General features: G+C 39.0%; 1 protein-coding gene across 2 annotated transcripts in view; it reads left to right on the forward strand.

The window, feature by feature from the left end:
• The window catches only part of Vcl (vinculin), a 91,145-nt gene that overhangs the window by 39,128 nt on the left and 31,606 nt on the right, over positions 1 to 20,411 (forward strand). For both annotated transcript variants that reach the window (XM_090346601.1, XM_090346602.1), the window contains exons 3-7: positions 7,978 to 8,128; positions 8,294 to 8,402; positions 10,347 to 10,469; positions 12,499 to 12,659; positions 19,624 to 19,714. In XM_090346601.1, the coding sequence (XP_090202727.1) occupies positions 7,978 to 8,128; positions 8,294 to 8,402; positions 10,347 to 10,469; positions 12,499 to 12,659; positions 19,624 to 19,714 (635 nt within the window). The remainder of the gene's footprint in view (positions 1 to 7,977; positions 8,129 to 8,293; positions 8,403 to 10,346; positions 10,470 to 12,498; positions 12,660 to 19,623; positions 19,715 to 20,411) is intronic.

Consider the following 20,411-nt stretch of genomic DNA (forward strand, 5'->3'; position numbering starts at 1 on the left):
TTTAAAGTTAAGAATTAATGTTTTAATTGTATCATTTAGTGTCCTTTGATTGTTGAGGGCTAATGTGTGTTTCTAATGTTTCAGTTTTTAAATTGCTTTGTGATCCTTCCCATTGCTATTATAAGAGATTTTTTGACCTTTATCATGGACGACCAAATTTCTCTGGGATAATCATTTACATCTGCCAGCTGTCTCGCTGCGTTTTTGACCTAGAGAAAGTACTCAAACTTTAAATAGATCACCTTTGGACTCACCACATTTAACTTCGTTGGTTGAGTGCTACCGTTCTGCACTGATATACTGAAAGGAAAATGATTAGTGAAGTTTTGTCTTCTCAAAAATGAACTGAGCCATTTTATTAATTTGTCCAAGAGTTCTAAATAGCTTCACAGAAATTAAACTTTTGGTTTACTTTTGATACCCTTCAAGATTGAGAAGTAAAAAGTAAACTTTAAACTCACAGGGCTGCAGGTGTGGTTCAGGTTGTTGAGCATATCTAGCAGGCTTGAGGCCCTGAATTAAAAGTCAGTCTTGAGGCCTGGACTCTGGGCCTGGACACTGCCCCTGAGCTCTTCAGCTCAAGGCTCCCACCCTACCCCTTGAGCCACAGTGTGAGCTACAAGTATGTGATCTTCCAAAAGAGAGTATACTACATCCCTCACCCTTCAGGCAGTACTCTGTTCCACCCATAGGTAGTAACAAAATACACTTTCCTTGAGTATTTCCCACAAAATAAATCAATACAGATGTATTTTATGAGGAATATGGAATGTGAGTGTATGAGGGCACAAATGCTTTAGTTTCTGTAATTTTTTTTTTTTTTGGCCAGTCCTGGGCTTGAACTCAGGGCCTGGGCACTGTCCTAGGACACTTTTTGCTCAAGGCTAGCGCTCTGCCACTTGAGCCACAGCACTACTTCTGGCTTTTTCTGTGTATGTGGTACCAGGGAATTGACTCCAGGGCTTTGTGCATGCTAGGCAAGCACTCTACCAACTAGGCTATGCTCCCAGCCCTAGTTTTTATAATTTTAATGTACATGTTCTAGCAAAGAAGGATTTGTTGTTACCCTTAAAAAGTTTTGATTGTTTTCAGTATGACTGACAGTGCTTTAAAATTTTCTTCTCAGCTCTAGTGAGGTCTAATTGACAAGAAAATCATGTGTAGTTGTATACAGTGCTATCATCTAAGAGGTAGACTGCTTTTATCTTTTTTTTTTTTTTTTTTTTTGTTACTGTGGGGCTTGAACTCTGGGTCTGGACGCTGTCCCTGAGCTCTTCAATTTAAGGCTACCACTTTACCCCTTGAGCCACAGCACCATTTCCAGTTTCTAGTGGTTAATTGGAGATAAGAGTCTTTTGGTCTTTAGGGTCTTTAGTGCCTGGGCTGGCTTTGAACCTTGATCCTCATATCTCAGCCTCCTGAGTAGCTATGATTACAGGTATGAGCCACCACACCTGGCTTGCTTTTATCATTTTTGTTTTGGGTGTCCACATGTGGTATCCTGTACTGTCACTGGCCTTGCTAATAATAAGGTCACTTTGCACTGCTATATTTTAAGGGAGTTGGGACAGGGAAGGGGATACTTTATGGGTAAGGGATATAAGATCATCTAGCTAAGGAACACAGGGTTGGAACAGCATGTTTTCGCTTCATCATGCAGGGTGATAAAGTGAGTTGGTACAGTGTGCACTTGCTGCTTGAACTAGATGAAAGCATGTCATTGTATCCTGTGTTCTCTACTCCCATTCTAAACACTGTAACTATGCCTGGGACCTTCACTCAGGTTTCTGGATGACTAATGGCTTGAGGATCCTTGACCTTTCAAAATGGCAACTCCAGGAGAAAAGCATATGAGTTATTGCTGAGATACCACAACAGGGTGGCTCACGCCTGTAACCCTAGCTACTCAGTAGGCTGAGATCTGAGAATCAAGGTTCAAAGCCAACGAGGGCACTAAAATCTGTGAGACTCTTTATCTCCAACTAATTACCAGAAAGCCGGAAGTGGTGCTGTGGCTCAAGGGGTAGGGCGATAGCCTTGAGCTGAAGAGCTCAGGGACAGCGCCCAGACCCAGAGTCCAAGCCCAGTGACTGACCAAAAAAAAAAAAAAAAAAAAAAAAAAGATAAAAGCAGTCTACCTCTTATATGATAGCACTGTATACAACTGTACATGATTTTCTTATTAGACCTCACTAGAGATAAGAAAAAAAAAAAGGAAATGTGATATAATCACACCTCTCCCTGAGTCTTGCTATGTTCATAATCAGTTATTTTGGAGGAAGGATTAGAGAGATGATACTTTGTATACTTTGTATCTAAAGGGTATACTAGCTCAACATCTTGATTTCTAATTCCTGAGGTGTCATTCCTTGGCTCAATGGTTTAAAAACTTACATACCTAGTCAAGGAAGAATCTTTTCTTTTCCTTCCTTCCTTCCTTCCTTCCTTCCTTCCTTCCTTCCTTCCTTCCTTCCTTCCTTCCTTCCTTCCTTCCTACCTTCCTTTCCCTCCCTCCCTCCTTCCCTCCTTTCCTCCCTCCCTCCTTCTTTCTTTCCTTTCCTTTTCTTTTTTTCCCCAGTCCTGGGTTTGAGCTCAGGGCCTGAGCACTGTCCTTGGACTTTGTCAAGGCTAGAGTTCTACCACCTGAGCCCCAACACCACTTCCGGCTTTTTTCTATGTATGTGGTACCGAGGAATCGAACCCGGGTCTTCATTCATGCTAGGCAAGCACTCTACCACTAGGCCAAACTCCTGGCCTCAAGGAAGGATTTTTAAAGATTTAACAGTCATTTGCACATATCTTTAGTTGATGTAAACTTTATCAAGGAAGCTTCTCACTGAGACCTTTTATCAGACTGCACTGTATATCTTAGACTATAATATAAACTTCAAATGAGGCCATGTATGTAATCACAAATAAAGGATGTCTTAAAAGAAAATTTACCACACCATCAAAATGATTAAATGTGAGCACTTAAGCATACCACATCTTTTATGAATCTGTGTCTCTTTCCTTCCCTTGCTTTCCTCTCTTCTCCCCCCCTCCTTCCTTTTCCTTCCCTCTCCCCACCCTTTTTTTTCTTTTCATATTGAGGTCTCCCAGTGGCAAGTTTACACTTGCTAGCCAAGCAGGCTGGAGCCTCGCTGACAGCCTCAGTCTCAGCATTTCTTCATGAGCAGTGGTCTGGGCCTTTCTTGATCCCTGAAAGCCCCTACCCAGATGGGAAAGGAAAGGAAGAGCTCAAGGATTAAGAAGAGAGCAAGGAGGGCTGGTGAAGCTCTGAGCTTTATCCTCAGAATCATGAAAGAGAGGGAGGATGAAGAGGAAGAAATTGGAGAAGAGCTTGCTTGTGTACTCTAGTACTTGAGAGGCTGAGGCAAGAGGCTGGTGAGCTCCAGGTCAGCTTCAGTATATAATGAGATCCTGTCTCAGAAATACAAAAGGTAATCAAGACAACAAATAACTTTAATGATTAATTCTATTAGCCTAATAATTATGCCAGTACCTGGTTGGTTGAAAATGGCAATGAGGGAGGTGCTGGCTACAGTGGCATGGTGGAGAAGGCCTTACTGATGAGCTATTTGTTTCTTAATGTCCTCCCTCACACCTGTTTCCTTCTCTGCCAATGCTGTTGTGCTTTGTCAGTTATTCCTGTAGTCTTTCTCCAAGCAGAGGCCCCAGAGGTAAACACCTGTTTCCTTGATGCATTAGAGGACTCTAAATTCCATGAAATCACATTTTTAGGTGTCTGCTCCATAGCACTTCAGTCTTTAGAAATCAGAGGTGGGGGGTAGAGAGAGAGTGAGGGAGAGAGAGAGAGAGAGAGAGACAGACAGACAGACAGACAGACAGACAGACAGAGACACAGAGTAGCAAGACACAGAGAGACTGTGTATGTGTATGAAAGTATTTATAACCCAAGTATCTGTATTGTCTAAGTTAAATTTTTATTTTTGTGCTTTTATTAAAACAATAAATTTGATACATGATTAGTTTTCTCCACTCCTCCCTGAAATGTTTTAACTTGTTGAATGTTTCAGTTTAAAATTATGGATCAAAATATTCAAAAATTCATTAAGCTATCTCATGTGTACAATATATAATATAATACATATATATGTGTATAGTTTATTTTATGCTGGTATTGAACCTTGAACTCAGGGCCTCTTGGCATTTTTGCTCTGCTATTCTAGTACCAGAGCCATGCTTCTAGTTCCTACTTTTTGCTGGTTATTGAAGATGAAGAGTCTGGAGGATATGTTGGCTGGATTCTCATATCTCAGACTCCTGAGTAGCTAGGATTATAGGTATGGGCTATCACTGACTGAATTTTCTCCCTCTTTTCTATGGCTAAATCTGTGAGTGGGGATATGACTGATTCTTAGAGAAATGGACTGAGATTGGCTTCAGAGTCAGGGAGTTACCTGTACTTTGTTGCTACTGTATTTTCTTCCATATTCAAAGCACACTTATGTTTGTATCTGTAGAGCATCTTTAGAGAGCAGAGGAGGAGACAAAGAAGAGAGAAATGAGAGATGATGGGAACAAGAATTAGATTTTGTGCATGCAAGAACACTTCAATAGTAGAATGCTTGTCTAACATGCAAATGGCTCTGGTTTGATTCTCAATACCCCATTAATAATCAGCTTGAGGGTAAATCTCTCGATTAACAATAAGATAATCTACAATTGAAGAATAACTCTTACATTGTTTCAAATTGTAATTGAGGAAAGAATGTATTATAAGACAGCATATTTCTATGAGGCTGTCATTACTGATCCCTTTAAAGGATAAGACTTTTCTATTACTTTAGGTTAAAGACTCAAAAACAGAGAGAAGCCTGAATCTATACCAGTTGATTGAATTAAAGTATCTGAGTTGATATCATTGTATATTGTCAGGATTTTATTTTTTGGAAAATTTTGACCATATAGTTATTTCCTAAGATTCTGATTTTTATTTTAAAGTTATCACTTTAAGAATCCAGGCAGCTTGAATGTTTAAATAAAATCACATTTTCCACAGACAAGATGGACTCCTTCCTGTTTCTACTTGCTTGTTAGTCATAGTGGGATTTGTTTGGCTTTTATGAATGCTATTAAATTTTAATGTACAGATCAGATGTTTTATTGCAGAAAAAATGGTGCAGTGTCTGTTCTGACCCTATCATTTTACCACACAAGGGAACCATTAGTGGAAAATCAATTTGATTCCTCCCAACTTTTTCCATTTCAGTTTTTTTTTCAGTTTCATTTCTCTGTAATGATTATTCCTAGCATTTTTTTTTTAATCTGAACAACTTTCATAGTATAGTAACTGGTTCCTTGTGAATAGATGCAGCACTGGAGTTCTCTGATGGTATGTTTTGCTATAATTTTGTCAAGATTATGTTGACTCCAAGTGGTGAAAACATTGTAAGGAAACTCAGTTACAGGAAACAGAGAAGACATCACTTAAGTGGCCAATTGTCTTTATTGGAGAACCAAAGGACTGATGGATTCTGTTTCAAAGACCAACAGCCCCAAATGCAGCTAGCACAAAGCTTATATAGGCCCAAACAACTCAACAAAAGTGTTACATATAAGCAAAGCAAACCAGATAAGGACATTTAAATGTAATGGGAGTATTAAGTATCCCATCTAGAGAAACAGTCAGGGAAATCAAGGGTCAGTTATCTAGGGAAAGCATAGACCCAGTCTCCATACTTCAAAAATTAATTCAGCAATTAGCATTGAGCATTCATTTTGTGACAGTTGTTGTATTCTCTGAGCACATTAAGTAACAATGTACACAGGATTCCTTTTGGTGGGGGGTGATAGTGAGTGTGCTGGTAATGGGGCCCCTCTTAGAGCTTGAACTCTTGGTCTGGGTACTGTCTCTGAGCTTGTGTGCTTAAGGCTAGCACTCTATCACTTGAAACTCCAGCTTTTTCTGTCATTAATTGGAAATAAATGTTTCATGGATTTTCTTGCCTGGGGCAGTTTCAAACCTTGATCCTCAGATCAGATCTCACTCTCTTGAATAGCTGGGATTACAAGTACGAGCCACCAGTGTCCACCAGTGTCCGGCTTCTTTGACTTTTTTGTTCAAGGCAGTGTTTGGGATTGAGCTCAGCATTTCACCGTTGCTAGGCAGATGTTTTAACACTGACTTATACTCTTAGTGCTTCCTCCTTCCCCTTAATACAGTGATAAAATACTTCTCAATTTTTTTTCTGGTTTATATTGTTTCCAGTCTGTAGTCTGCTGAAACTCTTACCTTTGTTCTTCTTTATAGAAATTGTTACATTTTTCTGTTTATTTTTATTTGTTTCAAATATTTTTCTCTTTATTGTTGCTTTTAAGTAACTTCATTATTATTTGCCCAATTTAGTTTTTTTTTGCTAGTATATGAAATGTTTCATTGTCAGAAAGATTTTACTTTCTTACAATGTGTTACTTATACATGTGTACAGTGTATTCTGATCAACCTAATCCTACCATTCTCTCTCATCCCACTTCTTAAAATAATTTCAGCAAGTTTTATTTTTGTTTTTAGATACATAAATAATTGTTCATCTTAATATAATTTTCTTGATGTTTTTGTGCTTGGCTTGATTAGTTTCATCAAAGTTGGAAATTTTTTAGAATTACTTCTTTATATACATCTCCTTGCCCCTGTCATCTCTCCTTTGGGGACTTAAGCTACATAGACATTAGTTTCCTGATTCTTGGTTTTGTTAAAAATTATTATATTTTTTGGCAGTACAGTAATTTGAACTCAGAAACTCATACTTCCTCAGCTTGCTTGCTTCGTTGGACCTGTAGCACATACCTCCAGCTTTTTTTTTTTTTTTTTGCTGATATTTTGCAATTGTAGATTCATGGGCATTTCTTTGGAGCTGCTCTCAAACTACAATCCACCAGATCTCAGTTTCCTGAGTAGTTAAGACTATAGGTGTGAATCACCAGCATGCACAGCTTTATAGCAATCCAAAGTAAAAGGTCTCAAGTGTATTTTTACTATTTTTTTTGTTGTTGCCAATAGCAACCACAAAATATTATTCACAGGCTTAGTGCACTGAATGAATGAAGGAATGTGCTGCCACAAGTGGCAAATTTTTTTATTAAAGAATTTATTAACATTGATTTTTATGTCATATTTCAAATGACATGTTTAACAAACAAGTGTTCAAGAAGGGAATCTACATACAATCACTGGCACTTAGTTTTTAGAACAATCAAAATTAGGCTAAGGGTTTTTTGTATATTATAGATACATATTAATTTATGAAATAAAACATCATGTTTATAGAATCATAGGTTTTTATGTCTATGTAGTTATATTTATATTTCCAATACCATGTCCATAGCATTGGGTATACAAATATTGAGTCCTCACTCTTGTACTGTTTGGATCTAATAGCCACAAGATACCATGCACCTTTTGTTCCTTTGGTCTTGACTTGTCTCACTCAACATGATTCGCTCTAGATTCATCCACTTCCCTGCGAATGCCATTATTTTATCTTGTCTGTTGGCTATGTAGAATTCCATTGTATATATATACCACATTGTCTGTATCCATTCATCTGCAGTAGGGCATCTGGATTGTTTCCATCACCTGGCTATTGTGAATAGTGCAGATATGAACATAGCTGAGCAGGTGTCTTATCATATCTTGGGTTATGATGTTCAGGGTAGATGCCGAGGAGTGGTATGGCGAGATCGTAGGGAAGGTCAATTTTCTGTTCTTTAAGAAACCTCCACACTGCTTTCCAGAGTGGCTGAACTAGCTTACAATCCCACCAGCAGTGTAGTAGGGTTCCTTTTTCTCCACAAGTGGCAAATTTTAAAATCTCAGAACTTATGTACTATTATTAACTGGTTTTGACTATTTTCCATGTTGGAAAAAATGTGAATTTACATTCTTTACATTTGTATATGATGTTCTTTAATTTGGCTCGGCCTGAGAGTTGACTGTTTTTTCCCCATCAGGGTTGAGAATGCTTGCACCAAGCTTGTTCAGGCAGCACAGATGCTTCAGTCAGACCCCTACTCGGTGCCTGCTCGAGATTATCTGATCGATGGGTCAAGGGGCATCCTCTCTGGCACGTCAGACCTGCTGCTTACGTTTGATGAGGCTGAGGTAGGCAACCTGAGGCCCATGCAGGCCTCTTCCAGAAAAAAAAAAGATAATACTAGAACACTGGCTGATTATTTAGGATGACAAAGTATTACAGAGCTAAGCATTGCCATATTTGCTATGTGTTGTTCATTGACTTGATTGAACCCTCTGAATTCTTATTTTCAGGTTCGTAAAATAATTCGTGTTTGCAAAGGCATCTTGGAATATCTTACAGTAGCAGAAGTGGTAGAGACTATGGAAGATTTGGTCACTTATACAAAGAATCTTGGTCCAGGTTGGTCTTATCCAGCTTTTATAATACAACTTGTAATGAATTGTCAGTGTAGGATCTCTAGATTGTGCAAAAGATAGAGCATGTGTTGGACTTTCAGGTGTCTCTATCAGTGGAACTGACTGACACTGGGCTACTCTTGAGATGTCATTCTCTCTGAAATTTTGAATTTGCTTTGTGCAAATCATGGCCCTCGCAAATGAATTACACCAGACATTGCAAATACTGCTGGAGAATATAGGAAATATTTTTCTGTTACCGTAATGTTGAAAGCCACTCTCAATCTTGACCTCTGTCTTCCACATTACACAGCATTCCTTCAGTGTCTGCCAGCTGGCCTGTATTTCTTTATGACTTCTTAGCTTGCTAATTAGCCTGTCTACTATTATGGATTCATGCCTAGCCCAAGGCTGCATAATATAATCAGACCTGGAAGGATAGAGAGCTATTGTGGTTAAATCTCATTTGGAAATAATTATTTAGACATCTGAATATTGAATATTCAAAGTACACTGATTCTAGTTTTTGGTCCTATAGAGTTATAACCTGACCTTGAGTGTCCTTAAAGTAAATGAGATCAACAGAATAAACCTCATTTAACTTGAGGTTTATCATTTTATGAAGTATTTTTTTTTTAATTTTTTGCCAGTCCAAGGGCTTGAACTCAAAGCCTGAGCACTGTCTTTGGGCTTTCTCAAAGTTAGTACTCTATTACTTGAGTTACAGCCCCACTTGGACATTTTCTGTGTATGTGGTAGTGTGGAATCGAACCCAGAGCTTCATGAATGCTAGGTAAGCACTCTACCACTAGGCCATGCTTCTGGCAGCTATGAAGTATTTTTTAATGTGAAATTTTGACTTTTTAATCTAATAGTATTTAAAAAGTAACTTTTATTAGTTGTATATGGGAGATGGGGATTTGATTCATTTTTACCTTTCCATATGTTTACAATGTGTTCCATTCAGTCTCACAATCTCTTTCATTCTCCTTGCTTTAGCAGTACTTTTCTGAGGGTTCAGTCTAGTTGTTTATAAAGTTAATAAATCTCATCACTGGAATGGCTTTTTCCTTATGTCTACAGAGATATACTGTGTGTGGGGTGTGTGTGGAGGGGATTGGACCCAGGGCCTTTTGCATGTTAGTCAAGTGCTGTACTACTGAGCATACTCCCAGCTGTGATCTGAGCATTTCAAAATTTCTCATAGCACTGGACAAAATTTATTTTCCCAAATGGAATTTTGTTAGCAGAATCCCAACATATAAAGACAAAAACAAAGCTATTCTGTGTGAAGTAGTTCCTCCTCAAGCCATCCCTTTAATCTTAATGGTCTGTGGAAAAAAACAAGAAATTATACGAGCAATTTGAAAAATCTAAGCTTTAGAAGGTTGCGGCACCTTTGAATGATAACCAAAGTAAACAAAAAGTGCTAGCAGATTGATTCCAGAACACCACATACTTACATGTACTACCTTTATTGCAATTACTTTTCAAGTAATATTTCTATTTGTTTCTAATTTTAAATGTAGTATAGGTAATTTGGGACCAATTTGGATAGCAGAGGAAAAAATAAAGATATTAATAAAGCATATCACTTTCAATATTTGAACTGTTTTCAAAAGTGTTGGCATTCAGTACTGAGCTCACATGAGAGTCTGCAGAGTAGGCAGAAGTGCTGTATGAAACTTATATGCACAGTAGTCTGTCAAAATGTTTTCCCCCACTTGTGAATTATTTTTTTCATATATATATTAATGTTGGGTTTAAAAATATGTGTCAATGTATATATGTCAGTTACAAAAATTATTTAATGAGATTTTTAATAAATTACATTTGGAAAGAATAAAATTATATAAATGTTATTTATGGTTTAGTGAGAATGGACAATTAGTTTGGACTTATCCTAATAATTCTTCCTCATCCTGTGCAATTTACTCCTTATGTCCAGGAATGACTAAGATGGCCAAGATGATTGACGAGAGACAGCAAGAGCTGACTCACCAGGAGCACCGAGTGATGTTGGTGAACTCGATGAATACTGTGAAAGAGTTGCTTCCCGTTCTTATTTCAGGTATTTCCTCCTCCTACTAGTGAGGATGGGGTAGGAGAAAGGTAACATGTTTTAAACTTGGAGGTTCATTTTCTTTCTCTCCTTCCCTTCCTTCCCTCCCTCCCTCCCTCTCTTCCTTTCTTTTTCTTTCTTTCTGTTGTGGTGCTTGGATTCTGGGCCTGGGTGCTGTCTGAACTCTTCAGCTCAAGGCTAATACCCTACCCCTTGAGCTACAGCACCACTTCTGGTGTCCTGGAGACTGCTTGGTTAGCTTGCTCAATTGATGCTCTACCACTTGAGCCACACCTTTAGGTGTGGCTAAAGTTTTAAGCTATTTATGAGAGTAGATTCCATAAAGGGTTCTAACAAAAAGGAAACACCAAGGAATCATAGATATGATTGGAAAATGAATGATTGCCATTTTAATTGCAACTATGAAAAATAAAATCTGTGACCACTTGAACCACAGCACTAGTTACAGTTTTCTGGTGTTTAACTGGAGATAAGGGTCTCACAGACTTTAGTGCCTGGGTTGGCTTTGATCCTCCATCCTCAGATCTCAGCCACCTGAGTAGTTAGGATTATAGGTGTGAGCCATCATGCCCATGCCCAGCAGAGGTTCATTTTCTTTTACTGCTTTGACACATTATCTTTTTTTTTTTTCTAAATCCCTGAGGGCCATGTGACTTGAACTCAGGGCCTGGGATTGGTTCCTGAGCTCTATTGCTCAAGGCTACCTAGCTCTCTACCACATTGAGCCACAGCCCCATTTCTGGTTTTCTGGTGGTTAGAGATAAGAATCTCATAGACTTTTCTGCCCAGGCTGGCTTTGATCTCAGCCTCCTGAGTTACTAGAAATACAGGTGTGAGCCACTAGAGCCCCACTGGATGCATTATTTTTACTGAGAGAGAAAATATACCTGATTGACTCAGGGTTCTACACTGGCTTCTGGCCAAGAACCCAGGATTCATCTCCTCTAATGCTCTCCTTCTCTGTCTGCTCACTTAACTCTAGCAAAAGGGATTTGCTAAGTGTCATTTTATGCCAGTAACTATGTGAATTCCGCCCCGCCTCCTTTTCCTTCTTCCTTCCTTCCTTCCTTCCTTCCTTCCTTCCTTCCTTCCTTCCTTCCTTCCTTTCTTTCTTTCTTTCTTTCTTTCTTTCTTTCTTTCTTTCTTTCTTTGTGTCAGTACTGGGACTTGAACTCAGGTCCTTGGTGCCATCCAGTAGGTTTTTTACTCAAGGCTTACTGGTGCTCTCCCACTTGAGCCATATATTGATTTCTGGCTTTTTTTTTTTTTTTTTTTAAATTCAGGGCCTGAGCTCTGTCCCTTAGCCTCTTTGTGCTCAAGGCTAGCAACTTACCACTTGAGTCACAGAACCACTTCTGGCTTTTTTTTCTGAGTAGTTTATTGGAGATAAGATTCTCATGAGCCAGCAGTGCTGCTGTGGCTCAAGTGGAAGAGCAGTAGCCTTGAGCAAAGGTGAAGGACAGTGCCTCGGCTCTTAGTTCAAGTCGCAGGCCGATAATAATAATAATAATAATAATAAGAAGAAGAAGAAGAAGAAGAAATTCTATGTGGGCTGGGAGCATAGCCTAGTGGTAGAGTGCTCGCCTAGTATGCATGAAGCCCTGGATTTAATTCCTTAGTACCACATACACAGAAAAAGCTGGAGATGGCACTGTGACTCAAGTGGCAGAGCACTAGCCTTGAGCAAAATGAGTCCAAGGACAGTTCCCAGGCCCAGAATTCAAGCCCCAGGATTGGGAAAAATAAAGTCTCAAGGACTTTCCTGCCTGGGCTGGCTTTGAACTGTGATCCTCAATTCTCAGCTTCCACCAGCACCTGCCTCATTTCTGCCTTTTTGCTGGTTAATTAGAGATAAAGAGTTTCATGGACTTTGTTGTTGATGCTGGTTTTGAACCACAGTCCTCAGTCTCTGATACCTAGGCTTATAGGTAAGAGCCCACAGTGTCCGGCCCATGTGAGTATTGTTATACAGCAAAAACTCCAAACTCAGTTTCCAATTTTCTGGTTGTTTTTATAGCTATGAAGATTTTTGTAACAACTAAAAACTCAAAAAACCAAGGAATAGAAGAAGCTTTGAAAAATCGAAATTTTACTGTAGGCAAGATGAGTGCTGAAATTAATGAGATCATTCGTGTCTTACAACTCACTTCTTGGGATGAAGATGCATGGGCCAGCAAGGTTAGTGGATGAGGAATATGAAAAAAAATTCCAAGTTTTCCCCTCCTGGGGATTTTGATTGTCCCCTGTCTCACATTTTATTTTGTAATGGTAGCATAAGTGTATTCAAACTGTAAAAGTACTTTTTTTGTTTGCTTTTGTTTCTTGGGTTACTTGCTAGCTTTGCATAGTGCCTTTTTTTCCCCTAAGGAAAGCAGTAGGCAGAGGGGTGACTACTGGTAGGAGATTGAGGCTCTATGCATTCTGTTCTGTTAGATTTTCATTGGTGGGGCTATTAGAGGACTTCTAGTATGTATACTGACTCCTTTGGGTGGGATTTTTGCTTTTCATGTGGGTAGTGGATGCTAGGGCACTAAGATACTAAATAAACCCCGAGAACTAGGGAGGACATTTTAGCATTTCTAGTTTTGTTCTTGATTATTCTATTTCCCTGAAAGAATGTTTCTTTAAAATAGTAGTCTTAACATTTTCTAGTTAGTTTTGGAGAGCCCTTCACTCCCTTGGAACTCTTCTTGGGCTCCAAAGCGGTTTGCTGGATTCATTGTAGCACTGTTGTGCTGTTGCTCTTGTCTACTTCCCCTGTGTAGTGGCTCTCCAGGAACCAGGGATGCTTTGGCTATTTTCCTTATAGCGCAATAGTCAGCGGAAATATACCGTCTCTGTAATCTAGCTTTCCCACGTATGGAGACAACCCAAAGTTTGCTTCAGGGCCACCCAGCAGGCCATTCATTTATTAAAAAGAGGGGGTTTTGTAATTGGTTCCCTTTGGGTGCTCAGTAGAACTGTGTTTGTGTCCTCCAGGATCCCCTGTAAGGTAAGGTGAGATTGGGGCCTAAAATGACCAGTCTTCTCTCTTGTCACCCAGTTAGCTATTTTAACTATTCATACTAAGTTAGTGTACTTTAAACTGTGGTTTTGTTTATGCCGATGTGGGGTTCAACAATTTTTAAGATTATATTTAAACTCTGTATGCTATAATAATTTTAAGTCCTGTGATATTTACTTTTGCATATTGATAACTTTCACTTCCCTGTTATGACTTCTTTATGCATCTTTTTTTGTTGTTGTTCTCTTGTTTGTTTTATTCTTTTTCTCCCATTTAGAAGGTAAGCTTCCTCTTGACCTCTAGTTTCTTTTCTGCTTTAAAGAGACAAAAGCATGTCTGTGGGTTTTTTTTTTTTTTTTTTTTTTTTTTTGTGCTGTGTGCCACGCCTTATTCTGTGTGCCGGTGTAACACTGTGCTCCAATATGTGTCAGAATGTGATTTAATATGGGATTCTAGGTTATGGTAGAAGACTGTTTGACCTCTGTTCATATTGAACTATTTCTTTGCTTTTTAAAGCAAATCTTTGTCAGCAGGCCCCTGTCCTTTCTTTGTTTTGGCCTGGCCATTGCCCTGGCTTCATTTGAGGGGCTTCATTTTAGGTAGCTAGATGGCCCGTGAGTTCCCTGTACACCCCACTCTTTGGTAAGGAGACTGCCAGCTGATGCCATCTCTGTGTGCGCCTCTTCCACCAGTCTTTGCAGGCTCTGAACTGTTGCTTTTGGAGATGTATCTTGCCAGTCTCAAGAGTTTATGTCCTGCATAATAATCCTACTAGTCAAAACCTGAAGGACGCTGGTGGTTTTCTAACTTCAGTTCATAGCTTAATGCATGTCCTGCTGCCTAAGCTGCAAATCACCTGTCATTTTCTGTGATCTCCTGGTTTCCTAGCTTTAATTTTCCCTTTGCTTCTAGCAGATGACAAAGTAGTAAGGAAGAAGCACTTAACTTAAATGTTTCTCTATTTTTTGGGAGGAGAAAAGGTTGCCCATCATTTAGTGAATAAGTGTTACTGTGCTATTAAACTTTATTTCATGCAAACTCCATCAAGAGCTGCTTCTTTTTTTTTTTTTAAAAAAAGAAAAGACAAAACAAAAACAAAACCAGTTGAGTTTTTTTGAATGGGTGGGGATTAGGCAATTGGTTGGGCCATGTTCTCACCAGGTGTATTTACAAGTTATGTGGTAACTTTCCCAGGTTTATTTATTCATTCATTTATTGATCCTATTTATTTATTTATTTTACACAGGCATTTTACTGCTTGAGCCATACCCCTAGCCTTTTTGCTTTATTTTCTGGATTGGGCCTTTAGTTTTTGCCTTTGGCTAGCCTGTGACTTCGTTCATCCTATCTACAGCCTCTCTACATAGTTGGGATTGTAGTTGCATGTCATCATGCCCAGTTTGTTGGTTGAGTTCTTGCTAACTAACTTTTTGGCCCAGCTGGCCTCAAACCCTTGACCTAGAGTAGCAGGGATTGCAGGTGTGCATCACTCTACCTGGCAGTAACTTTCCCAGTTTTATGCTGATCAGAGAGGAAGGCTGTTTGTTGTTAGGATGTTGCAAAATCTAACTTTGTCAAGAACAAAAGTAAATTCAGTTTGTTCAGCCAAAAGAAACTCAAAACCATAATGACATTAGAATGAACCAGGCATTTCTTTTTAACCTATTTGCTTTTTTAAATATGTTGAACTGGTTGAAAAAAATCAATATACTAAAAAAAAAATCAATATACTATAAAAAGATAACATGACATTTCATTCCCAGCCCCGTTTCTATCCAATCTATCTTTGTTCACACATCAATTTTTTTAATTCGCCATAAGAATATTTACAATGGGAAGGTGGACATTTTGTCTGTTTTTCAGTTCAATAGGATTGAGTGGAAGCCATCTTTTCATTGCTCACAGTTGAGCAATGATATAGTCAGTGTCCTTGTTCCATCGTGTTTCATACATAGTGTTTTTCACTTCTCATCTTTACCAATAAACAATTAACTTTGTCTTACCATACTTGTTTCATGCTTCCCCATTGGTGCAGTATTCTTCTGGAAAGTGATGGTGCCTCTAGAAAAGTGGGGGAAGAAAGTAAGTGAAACAAATTCTTGGTAAAAGTATTATCTAAAGAGGCAATTCAGGAGGCGATTGTCTTACTTTTCATACTTACATTTCAGTCACACATTTACAAATTTAAAATAACTTTGACCTTCAACATTTTATTTCTTTTGAAAATAAATTTCATCCTCTTCTTAACTCATATCATCTTTCAGTGAACCTTAACCAAAAAATCAAGTTAACAGTTTTTCTGAGAATATACTATGAATCCAGAGCATTTTGAGTGAAACCATGATTATTCTATCCTGTGCATTCCATACTCAGTTCTTAACCTTGTTTTTCTTTAAATTTATGCATGCTAGGGATTAAGAGGGAGTATGAGAACAGTTCTAAGTGCATTTTTACAGAAGTAGCTTTGCAGTTTGATTCATTAGATGCTGTTATTCAGTCAGTTGTGGTGAGGTCCTTTCCACTATGGCTCTCATCTGGAGATGAGTAAATGCAGTGACTGACTCACAGCTCCCACTAGATCACTCACTGTACTTTACCAAAGAAGGAGATACTGGTTAGAACAAACAATCCTGTAATACTAGTCCTTACTGCCAACCATTGGGATGTAACAGTTTACTTTTATTTATTTAAAATAATAAGGTTGGTTGTGGCCTTCTTCTGAGTGTTCTAGTATTATGTTTTTGCAGCCAATAGAATGAGAGATCCATGTCTTTGAATTCAGTCAGGATAGGTAACCCAAACATTGCTGGTACTTTATCCCCACACTCCACATCTATAAGGAGAAAGACCCAAAATCTTTAAGGGATTGATTTTTCTCATTTGATCTAAATTATCTTCAGCAAATATGTCTTCTTATATGCTCATAACAGGCACAGAATTTTAGAGCTGGGAAGGTATTCTTAGAGATGATAAACTGAAGCCCAGAGAAAGTAACTTACTTGATGTCTCAGGACTAGGCAACTTTCTCTTGTTGTTCAACTTGTTCTCAGAAATATCTTTGGCCAGTGCTCAGGCCCTGAGCTCAAGCCCAGGACTGGCAAAACAAAACAAAACAAAAAAACCCCAATAAAGTCTGGAGTGGCCAGGCACTGGTGGCTCATGCCATTAATCCTAGCTACAAAGAAGGATGAGATATTGAAGTTTGTGGCTCAAAGCCAGCGTGGTCAGAAAAGTTCATGAGATTCTACCTTCACCAGAAAACTGCAAGTGCAGCTGTGGCTTGAAGTGGCAGAGTGCTAGCCTTGAGCAAAAAGAGCTCAGGGACAGGGTCTAGACCCTGAGTTTAAGCTCCACAACAGACAAAAAACAACGATGTAAACCAACCAAAAACCCTCACTGGAGTAGTGATGGTAGAAATGTGGTCAGAAATGAAATGAAGTGGGAAGGAAGGTGTTAGTAGAATAAAGAAAAGCAATTGGGTAGTGAAGAGTTCTTATTCCTTATAGTTACCGTTTTTAGCTTAAGTCTACTAGAATTTCAAGGCTTTTCTAACTACAGTTTCTCTTGACTGTCTATACGAAGAGCTCAGTATTTCTCACAGAAGTTCTTTAGCCCTAACAGATATGTTGACTTTAGAAATGTGTTCCTGGGAAATCATGTAAACATTTTTTTTCCTGTTTTTTTTTTTTTTTGTTGTTGTTGTTGTTTTAATACTGGAGTTTTGAACTCAGGACCTTCTGCTTGTTAAGTAAGGGCTTTGCCACTCTAGCCATTTCCCTAGCTCTGTTAGTCTTTACATAAACTTGAGATTCAGTGAGATCATTACAGGGAGAAAAATGGCCACAAGAGAACTGAATTACAGGTTATTCTTAGCTTCCTACGTGATAGCCTGTTGTATGACTAGACACTATTTTTGAATTTGCATTTTTGGAATCTAGCAAGTTATCTATTGGTTATTTCTAGGTTTAAAAGTGTGTTAAGGAGTAGGTTATGAATAGATTTTAAATTAAATAATTTTACGTTGACATAAGTTCTCTTATTCAGGATAGGCACATACTTTGTAAGAGGTTGTGAAATTTAAAAAGTACCTATATTGATGACTTGTGTTATATCTTATAACTTGGGTTAGCTCTGGAAAGGTGTTCCACTCCCTCTGGATTAGAGTTTGCCTGTGACTTTCTTTTTTTTTTCTTTTTTTGTGCGTCCTGGGGCTTGAATTCAGCCTGGGCGCTGTCCCTGAGCTCTTCAGCTCAAGGCTACCACCCTACCCTTAAGTCAAGCTCCTCTTCCTGTTTTCTAGAGGTTAATTGGAGATAAGAGTCTCAGGTCCTTTTGTGCCCAGGCTGGCTTTGAACTTTGATCCTCAGATCTCAGCCTCCTGAGTTGCTAGGATTACAGGCATGAGCCACCGAACCTAGTGCCTACTTTCTTTTAAGACTTGTATTACTTTTTGGAGGTTGGGTTTGCTGTGTAAGTTGGTATATAACAGAATGGAAGGAATAGCGATTTAAATTATGTGAGAAACAAAGCATTAAAAAATACTACCTGTACGGGCCAGTATGCATGAAGCCCTCTATACCACAAACACAGGAAAAAGCCAGAAGTGGTGCTGTGGCTCAAGTGGTAAAGTGCCTGCCTTGAAAAAGCCCAAGGAGAGTGCCCAAGCCTTGAGTTCAAGCCCCAGGACTGGCAAAAAACAAAACAGAACAAAAGTAGCTGTTTACTTATACTAGTTACAATGGTCTTGGAAACAGATCTGCTTAAGATACTGTCTTTTATTGATATCTACTACAATTCTATAGGACTTAGTAATACAAATATTTTAGTTCCATTTCCTCACTAAGGTAGGCTACTTTTTTTGTTGCAGTGGCTAACAATGAAGGTTAGACTAGGAGAAAGAACAGTGTGTCCTGATGAAGGAGGGAATCCTAAAGTGGAGAGCCCTATCATATGAACAGATACTTTGGAAAAGCTGGGACCAGGCCTGTGGATCACAGGCTATGAATGCTGACTGTTTTGTGCTATCTCTGGCTTTTTGAATTGAACTAGAAATGCTTCTGGCGCCCCCATGTGGAAAACTGGTGGTACAGCAAATTAAGAGAACCCTAGTTCTGTAGAATTGGAATTGCCTAGAGCGACTCTTTCCTTCCCTCCTTATGCTACTGAGTTTTGAAGTCAGGGCATCACACTTGCTGGGCAAAGTATTCTACCACGTGCACTAGGCCACTAGTCCTTTTTCTTTTAGTTTGTTTTTCAGACAGTGTCTTCCATAAACTTTGCCAGGGTTGGTTTGGGACCATGATTCTTCTGTCTTCTCTAGAGGGTCTGCTCCCATGCTCAACTCATTCTCTTTATTTTCCTATGTTAGAAAATTAGGGTATAGTGTATTTTAAAGGGATCAACTTGTTATCTGACAATGTATCTTTGGAGGTCTTAAGGCAGCCTTAACTCATTTCATGAATCTTGGTTGTAAAACATAAGTCAATAGCTGTATGTTATATCCTGCCTTTTCTTGTTATGTTAGGAATAGGAGCAGGGAGGGACAGAAAATGCTCATCTTTTGCCTAACACTTAGCAGTTTGAGAATTGAAACAAAAATCATTTCATTAACACTTTCATTTTTATTTCCCAGCCAGTAATTTCAAGTTTTCCAGAGTTGCTATTTAGTGAAATATCAGGCAGTGAGTAATGTGTATTTCCAAATACACAAAGATGTAACAAAAAACAATGTGATCTTGTGGCACCACATCCTAATGAGACTTTCCTAAAGCTGGGAGGGCCCTGGCAAGGCTGCAGTAGATGGGTGTTGATTAGAGGAAAAGCTGACGAGGCACGTGACAGCAGGGCTTTCTCCTGCTGAAGACATGAAACATCTTTTTGCTTGAGTAGTCCTGCTGCTTTTCCGTTTTAGTGATGGAGACCTCAGGAAACAGAATAGAGTTAATTGAAAATTTTGCATGCAGGGTGCTGCATTTTGGCAGAAATAAGAATTTGTGTTGTGATGAGATTATTTTTAAGGCTATTGTAGGATTACCTTAGCTGTTATATGTTAGTGCTGTGACTACTTCTCTGTCTGTTTTGTATCATGGTCTCTTGATTTTTACAAAGAAAATAAATTGTGGGATTTCTCTTCTAAAGGACACTGAAGCCATGAAGAGAGCTCTAGCCTCCATAGACTCCAAACTGAACCAGGCTAAAGGTTGGCTCCGGGACCCCAATGCCAACCCAGGTAACCTTATACCTCTGCCTTTATTTTTTTTTAAAATCTGTACAACCAGAAGCTAAAATCTAAGCCATGGGGGAAGGAAAGAAATCTTCCCATAAGCTCATATTTCTAATTTTGGTAACATTTTGAGCATATACCATTTTCTGATAGTTCAACTAAAGTATTACTGGTCCTTAAAAGGATGATGGGTACAGATCACATTATTCACCATGGAGGGATAAAGTACGCTGAGGTGGACATTCTTTCTTCACCAGAGTATTGGTTCATTCATTCACTGAACAGAAAGTTAATTGTTATTATTCTTATTGTGTGTATGTGTGTGAGAGAGACAGAGAGAGAGAGACAGAGAGAGAGAGACAGAGAGACAGAGAGAGAGAGAGAGAGAGAGAGAGAGAGAGAGAGAGAGAGAGAGAGAGAGAGAAGGAGGGAGGGAGGGAAGAGAGAGAGAGAGAGAGTGTTCTGGGTTTCGAACTCAGGGCCTGGGAACTATCCCTGAACTTTGTTTTAGCTCAAGGCTAATGCTCTACCCTTGAGTCACAGCTCCAGTTCTGGCTCTGTGTGTGTGTGTGTGTGTGTGTGTGTGTGTGTGTGTGTGTGTGTGTGTGTAGTTAATTAGTTTCACAGACTTTCCTGCCCTGGCTGGCCTCAGATCTCAGCCTCCTGAGTAGCTAGGATTACAGGTGTGCGCCACCAGCATCAG

This window comes from Megascapheus bottae, chromosome 15 (genome assembly GCF_031878675.1).
Source record: "Megascapheus bottae isolate mThoBot1 chromosome 15, mThoBot2.hap1, whole genome shotgun sequence".
NCBI lineage: Eukaryota > Metazoa > Chordata > Mammalia > Rodentia > Geomyidae > Megascapheus > Megascapheus bottae.